This window comes from Anser brachyrhynchus, assembly GCF_964034855.1.
Source record: "Anser brachyrhynchus genome assembly, chromosome: 2".
NCBI classification, from domain to species: domain Eukaryota; kingdom Metazoa; phylum Chordata; class Aves; order Anseriformes; family Anatidae; genus Anser; species Anser brachyrhynchus.
This window is the reverse complement of record NC_137695.1, coordinates 109,329,145-109,337,046: the sequence shown is the minus strand read 5'-3', so window position 1 is coordinate 109,337,046 and position 7,902 is coordinate 109,329,145. Positions and strand designations below refer to the sequence as shown.

General features: G+C 40.3%; 1 protein-coding gene across 2 annotated transcripts in view; it reads right to left on the bottom strand.

Moving 5' to 3' along the window:
- Positions 1–389: 389 nt before the first annotated feature.
- Positions 390–7,902, bottom strand: part of LOC308190486 (uncharacterized protein) — a 44,656-nt gene continuing 37,143 nt past the window's right edge. For both annotated transcript variants that reach the window (XR_013947230.1, XM_080581969.1), the window contains one exon: positions 390–1,799. Coding sequence is in view for 1 of the 2 variants with exons in the window: in XM_080581969.1 (XP_080438095.1) it covers positions 1,715–1,799 (85 nt within the window). In the remaining variant the exon portion in view is untranslated. The remainder of the gene's footprint in view (positions 1,800–7,902) is intronic.

Genomic DNA, 7,902 nt, shown 5'->3' with positions numbered 1-7,902 from the left:
TCACTAGGATCCATTTTTCAGTTTTCCTGCCGCAACCACTAAGAAAGGCAGTTGTATTACACACCCTGAGAACACATTGAAACAAAGCCTTGAAAAAACAAAACAAAAAACAAAAGGGTAAAAAAAAAATTAGTGTCCTTTAACCCCTTGTATGTTGAGTGAAAGAGTCAAGCCATTGAAGTCCTGTGCACAAAAGTAATTTTTCTTGAGATGCAAATCTGCATCTCTAATTTTCTGAAGAATGCCACTGTCTGTTACAAGGTAGATTTCTGCAGTGCTGCTGCAGGGCATCATGGTACCTCCAGAGATACTCACAAATCTAACTACTCCGGTGCTGATACAGGCATGTCCCATGATCACCACCCAGACACACATCCTGCAACCTACCACCAGTAGCACAGAAACTTACCTGTGCACTTCTCAAGTCCACATAATGTTTCTATGCTGAAGAAAAGTAATAGTCGGTGACACATCATGCAGGGCTAGAGCTAGACAGTGGTGGTTTTTTTTGTTGTTTTTTTTTGTTTTGTTTTTTTCTCCCCCCCCCCAGCATCTGAGACAGCCAAACTGTGTGGGAGAAAAGGTTGTGAAGTGAATGTCTGGTATGACTCAAAGGCGAGCCTAGGCGACAGCACCTTGCAGTTTTGCAGTCCTAGCAAGAGACAAAGCCTGGGAGCTGCAGGGCAAACATGGAGTGGTGATTAGCTGCAATGGAAAGGAGGAGATACAGGGAGGCTGGACTAAAGTGGGCTGCCTGGCAGTGTTGAGTTTAAATGAGTTATTAGTGACTGGGATGAGATTCTTGTTCACAAGGTCTCTCCATTTCTTCCACAAGAAGCATTCCTCACATGAACACTCTTGATATTTATTGAATAAGAGAAAATATACTGCAATATCTGCACGTGGGGTTGGGTGATGAATTTACACTCAAATGGACGTTACATTCTAAATGCACTCACTCATTCTCACAGGAATATCTTATACTAGATAACAAAAAGATCAATTGCATAGAACAGTTCAGCATATGATCAGAAGAGTATTGCCGTATAGAAATCAATCCAGAAAGAAATTCAGAGCTCTTGAAGAGAAGGGGGATTTTTTGATTTTTCTCCAGATTTTTTATCCCTCAAATTTTATTCAATATTTCTAATAAAGGATATATAAAAGATGTTTGAAAAGAACAGCTGTTTCTTAAATCTTTTTTCTTTCTGGATTTCCTGTGTGGAAATGTCACATAAAATAGTTATTTTCCTAACTAAATAAAAATGATAATCTAACCCAGCTAAAGAAAAATAACATCTTAAAACACATACCTTTTCATGTTTTACTATTTTGCTGTCTGAGCAGAAAACATTTACTTCTTCTTACCATTTATTTGCAATATTGTTTTTTAGTTAAAAAATAATGAAAGAAACTCAGATGGTCTTTTTAGGTTCTTACTCAACTGATGTTTTCCCCTTATAGCAAAAACTGTGTCACAAACTTGGAGGCTCTGATTACACATCTGAAATCTGCAGCTGCACTAACACTTCAGCAGGAGGTAAGGAATGCAATTACTCAGTTCTTGCATTACATTTGGTGGCCTGAAAGATGCTTTACTAGCACCTGGGAAGGAAATAATTGACAACCAAGAGTATATTAAAGCAATACTTGCTGCTGCTGAGCAGCAGGCATAGGGTTTGGTACTCAAATAGGCAGATACAGACGTGTTTTATCAAAATACTCCAGAGAAGAAAAGAAATTTTCCAGCCTCCAAGCATGTAAAATGGCAGATGAAGTGTCCTGAAAGATGAAGTGTCCTGAAAGAAAGAAAAAAACAGGCCCAATTTACTCCTGATGTAATTTGATTTCAAAGAACATGAACATGGCTTAGGTTCTCTGTAATGCATTTGTCAAATGTATGTGTCACATCAAAACTAAGCTACAAAACTTGGAATCCCCAGGTTATGCAAGAACTCTTTTTGCCTCCCAGCTAAATGCACGAGAAAAAAAGAATGAATAAACTATGGCTGCCAGATGTCACCTCAGACTCATTTGACAATTAATATTACAATAAGCAACCCATTATAGATACATTTATATATATATGCTCCCTGTCTTTCAAAGCTACACATAGCTCATACTAAGCTAAGGTCCTCTGAGTGCAAGAAACACCGCATCAGGTGAAACAGCTGGAGTAATACACCAAGACTGTTTGGGATTGTGAAATATATCTGCAAGATATAGCTAGGGAAAAGCTGTAAATTGAGCAAGAAGACTCTTGAATTAATGCAGGTACAAAGTATTTTGCTCAAGCTGTTGTGTTAGAAGCAGTTGCCTTGGAAAAGCACAGCAAGGTTTTCAAGAAACTCTAGCTATTGTGTGTAATAAAATCCTTCCTGTTTGTTATACTGAACAGAAGCAAGCAGGCAGCAAAGAACTGGGATAGTCTCTGCCTCCTTCTTGTGACTCTTATTGCCCCTCTCCTCATCACAAGGCTTTTGATAAAAAAAAAAAATGTATTAACATCTAGAGGAGTAAGATCCTTAGTCAGGCTGCATGTCTAATCAGTGGCAGTGGGCGATCTTTTGGTTCCTTAGTTCAGTATCTTCAGCAGTCATTCACAGGAATTTCATTTTATAATGATTTTACTCATTCAAATAACTCATATTTTTCAAATTTTCTGTTAAAAAGTCCAAGATCTAATTACTACTTTTTTTTCCCAAAACCATTCTCTGCTGAAGCAAGTGCTCACTTCATGAGAGTTACAAAAATAAAGAACCCCCCCCTCTGAAAATCCATTATATGAATGACCATGGATAGATTTTGGCCTGGAACTAAATGCCCTGAAGATCTGAGATGTAAGGCTTAGGTGCACTGTACTGTATAGCAGCTATGTTCTATCCATGAGGGATTCAGTGTTTAATAAGTATCTGTTGAGCTTCATGACACCCTGGGAGCTATGCATGACATTTTACGAAGGGATGAACCGAGGCACAGAAAGATTAGCTGACTCGCCACATGCTGATTTGGCATTAAGCATCTGTCAGGTATTTTGAAATGTACAGATTGCTTCAGCTTCTCAACAGAGGAAAGTCAGAGCTCCAGTGACTGGTATGTATGTGCCCATAGGCACCTGCTGAGGATCTGACCAAAGCAATGAGATCACTCAGCGGAAATGAGACAAACCAATGGCAATATGGCCCTGGTAAAATTTAGATCCAAACACCTCATTCCTATCTCTGAGATTAAAAAATTGACCCCATGCAGTAAACCCTGAAATGTTTCCTCACAAGCATAATTCCCAAAAGATTTAAGCTTGAGGCTTAATAAAATCTAGTTTTCAGAAAATAGAGAAAAGTTATTCCAAACTCTAACGTTACAGATCAGTATTTCTTTTGCCATAGCAGTCCAAATTCAGTGTTACCTAAGCATACACGAGCATCTCTGTGTACAAGCTTGTTTACAACAAGTCCAAACTCCACATCAAGAACATACATAAGATGATGTAAGGAATTAGTTTAATTTAGAGAGTCTTGAAAGGAAATACACATTTTCCAAAATCAAACCCAGTTCATCGTTCTATTGTTCCTTTTGTTTTAAACTGCTGGTTGTAGAACAAAAGGTGCATGAGAAGGGTTTGAAACTATGTCCTCTGCTTTCAATCCAGATGACCTGAATAAGAAGTTATGCAGTGTTAATCAAAGTTAACAGTTTTGTAACAGTTTTCACAGAAGCCAAATGGGTGAGACTTATGTCAAAATACATTAATACTTCAGAAAGAACATTTTGTATTGACAGGAATTATGATATTAAAAGTCTCAGAAACCACACCTTTCTCAGACAGTACAATCAGTGCTTCAAGGACATATTAAGCAAAGAAATACTATGCATGCTGTCCAAAAACTAAATCATTTATTTGAAAAAGTATTTTCACTGAAATGAGTGTAACATGTATTGTCAAGATAATCTTTTGGGGAAAATATAGTCATAGTCTCCATGGAAATGATAGTTATCTTAAAGAGCAAAAACCAGGCTTTAAAATAAATAAAACAACCTTTTAACACAGAAATATCTGTTTTGTTACGTGGCTATTAGAAATGTTTACAGTCTCCCTTGTGGCATCAAGGTCTACTGGCCTTTAAAAAACTTTCATCTTCAGGTCTCAACATATCAGAAATTTTCTTGTATCTCCCCTTTGCAGATGAATATAAGCTTTATGAGCCATTTACCTCAAGCAATTTATGTGTAAATAGTTTTCTGTATACAATTTGTGTTCAAATCCTCATCCAAATTGCAATGTGAGAATAAGCTAACTGGTTCACCAGTTTATTTTCACCCATGTACAAGTACAAGAAAATTGGATGTAGCCCGCTAATATTACAAGAATACACCTAAAACTATAAGGTTACTTTTCAAGGTTATTTTTTTGCCCCTCCAATTCTAAGGAAATTCTTCCTATTTACATCAGATTTGGAATGCTCCTCACCGCCCTCTGCACCGTCCCTGTCCCCCCTTATTGTTTTTTTAAAGCCCAACTAAAAAGCCCAAGCTGAAGTTGCCTTCTTTTTTTTTTTTTTTTTTTAAATAAAGGTATGTCAGACTCTACCAATTTATTGCAGCCATATATTCCTGTGGAAAACAATGTGCTTAACCAACACCAATCAGCAAGTCTTATCTCACTTTTACCAGGATAAATCTAGTTGGATTCCACTGGTAATACTTGAGGTCAAATAATTTGCATAGAACCTTATGCCTCAGCTGCACAAACTGAAAGAGTCAGCAACGAAGCACTTGTTTAATTCTCTTAACATTTAGCTGTTTTTCACCTCTTACTTGAGCCTATGACACCCCTTTTGTGCTGCCTATCTGTAGGCTGCCCTACTGTATTGGAAAGTAAATGCTGCAAAATGAACTACTGATTTGATATAAGGCAACATCTAGTCCTATTTATTTTCTTCCTAAAGTACTGAAGAGTTGCCTCCACCTTATATTCTCTGCCTTCAGTTCATGAAAAATAACTGTTGCATAAGGCATGAATAATATTGTGTTATATAAATATCTTGTAGTATATGAACATGAAAGCATATATTTATGGAGTAGAAAATGCGTAAAAAGCCAATTGCTTTCTTTCCCTTTAACTTAGTGGGAGTTTTCTCCAACATTTTCCTAACTATACTGTTGAAAGCTGAAGCATTTTCCAAGCAGATTTGGGAAATGCTGGCAGAAAGCCTTTAACTTTAAAACCCACAAAATTAGTGCCATTTCTCCCCAGCTTCTTATGTCCTAACAGATATTAACTATGTAAGAAGTCTCTTGTTACCATGCTGGTTGTCAAATTATTTGTGCTATACATATGAAAACTAAACCAGCAATGAGACAAGGAGGCCCAGGAGATGTATGCTGTAGTAACGGCGCCACATTGATGCCATGTTCAAATATTCCCCAGATGTTACACTACTGATGGCTAATTCTATGTCAACAGTATCTGTGCTATTAAGATGACTGCCCTATGTTCCTTTACATGGCATTGTAAAAGTCCTTTATTTTCCAGCTGGGTTGTTTTCCTTTGATGTTGCTTTATTAATGTGCATATCCCTTCTGATTTGCTTATGCAAAAAACTAAGTAGAAAGCCAGAAAGAGAACTGCGATAATTACCATTCTGTACTTTTACTCTCTGAAGGGACTGGCTGACATAAGAGATTTGTAAGAGCTTTTGTATCTCTCTGAATCCAGCATAAGGCAGTTGTCCACTGTCTGCCTATAATTCTCTTCTCTTTTTTTTTTTTCCTTATTCTTTTCTACTTACTTTCAGAAAAAGATGCACATTTAAAAAGAAAATATTATTAATTGCTGTCAGGGATGCAGGAAAATCTGAGGCAGTTTTATTTACTGATTTGCTTAGGCAAGCCAAAGTGGCTTAAGGGTGCCCCTTGCTACTTTGGGCAAGGAAAAATTAAATAGGGCAGAGCCTCTTGCTGTATTCCAGGAGGCTTGCCCTCATCTTTCCCTTCAATCATTCACATTTTACTGAGGTACAACAATAGTGGCCAGCCTGAAATCTCACCACCTCAAGGTATTTCCATGACTTCATTAAAATGCATTTTTCTGAAAACTCAATCAACAAGATTAGTCTTCTTCTTAGCAAGAAATAAAAATGCTTATGGACAAAGGAGAATGAAAGAGGCCAAACTAAAAGCTGTATCTCAAATTAGTTATGAAAACCAAGGAAGTAAAACTGCCTCAGGACCTCTCTCATGCATGATTTTTATCTGTCTGAAGAAATACGAGTAGCAGCTATTTACTACAGCATCATGTAATATGGCAACAGTCTTTCACTGTGTCTCATGGATTTATTACCCAACAAATTTACCTTCTTGCATAACAATGCCAAAACTGCAACTTTTCAACTACCAGATGGATGGATACATGGGACTGATCATAGCATACACTTACACCACCATCAGTAAACAAAATCTGATATTTGTATATTTATTAGTACAGACACAACATATCCTTACGATTCAGAAAAAAAAAAAGTGAGAAAGCAATGAAGTGAGAAAAGTGAAGGGAAGACGGGATGATTTAGGTCAATTGCAAGAAACTGTAATTAAGTTTTCCCTAGATTTCTGCACTCATTGCTCTTCTTGCGTTAAAAGGCAAACCTCCCACAGCTGCCATCCTACTCAGCATTTGTTACATGGATGAACATGGAACCCTAGCACCTCAAGGTCACCACACAGCCAATCCATCAGCACTTTGACCAAGTCAAAAATTGAGTATGGTACTGTATGGGGTTTATGTAGCAAGGGCTTGGAAGAGGGGTGGCTTCTGTGAGCAGAGCCCAGCAGATGCCCCATGTCAGATCAAAGCCAGCTCCAGCCGGCTCCAAAAGGGACCCCCTGCTGGCCAGAGCTGAGCCTCTGAAAGATGCTGAGTTGGTCTCTGGGAGAGAAGATTGAAGAAAGGGAGAACAAACAAACAAACCAAAACAAAAAAAAACACGGGCTGCGAGAGAGGAGTGAGAGCCAGCCTTGCAGCCCCCAAGGTCAGTGCAGCAGGAGGGCAGGAGGTGCTCCAGGCACGCAGCAGCAGTTCCCCTGCGGCCTGTGCAGAGGCCCCTGGTGGAGCAGGCTGTCCCCCTGCAGCCCATGGGTCCCACACGGAGCAGATCTCCACGCTGCAGCCCGTGGAGGAGCCCCCGGTGGAGCAGGTGGATGTGGCCTGGAGGAGGCTGCGGCCCATGGAGAGCCCCCGCAGGAGCAGGCCCCGGGCCGGAGCTGCAGCCCGTGGAGAGGAGCCCACGCAGGAGCAGGGGTCTGGGGGGAGCTGCCACCCGTGGGGGACCCGTGCTGGAGCAGTTTGCTCCTGGGGAATGGACCCCGTGGTACGGAGCCGTGTGGGAGCAGTTCTTGAAGAGCTGCTGCCTGTGGGCAGCCCCCGCAGGCTCAGTTTGGGAAGGACTGCATCCCATGGGAGGGACCCCACGTGGAGCAGGGGCAGAGAGGGACCGTGAAGGAGTGATGGAGATGAAGCATCAGGGACTGACAGCAGCCTCCATTCCCTGTGCCACTGCACTGCTTGTGGGGAGATGGAGAGGAAGGCACTTTTAGTTTGCTTTGTATTCTTTCATTGCTTGTCTGTTAGCAATAGGCAATAAATTATATTAATTTCCCCATGCTGAGTCTGTTTTGCCTGTGACGGTAATTGGTGAGTGATCTCCCTGTCCTTATCTCAACCCTTGAGCCCTTCCTATCATGTTTTCTCCCCCTTTTCCTTTGAGGATGGGGAGTGAGAGATTGGTTGTGGTGTTCAGTGAAACTACCACATGTACAAAAACAGCCATCAGCCTGTGCTCCATGAGATGAGGTAGCCAGCTAGGGCTGCACAGAGAGTACAGAACAGGTGCCCGTTCACCCCAA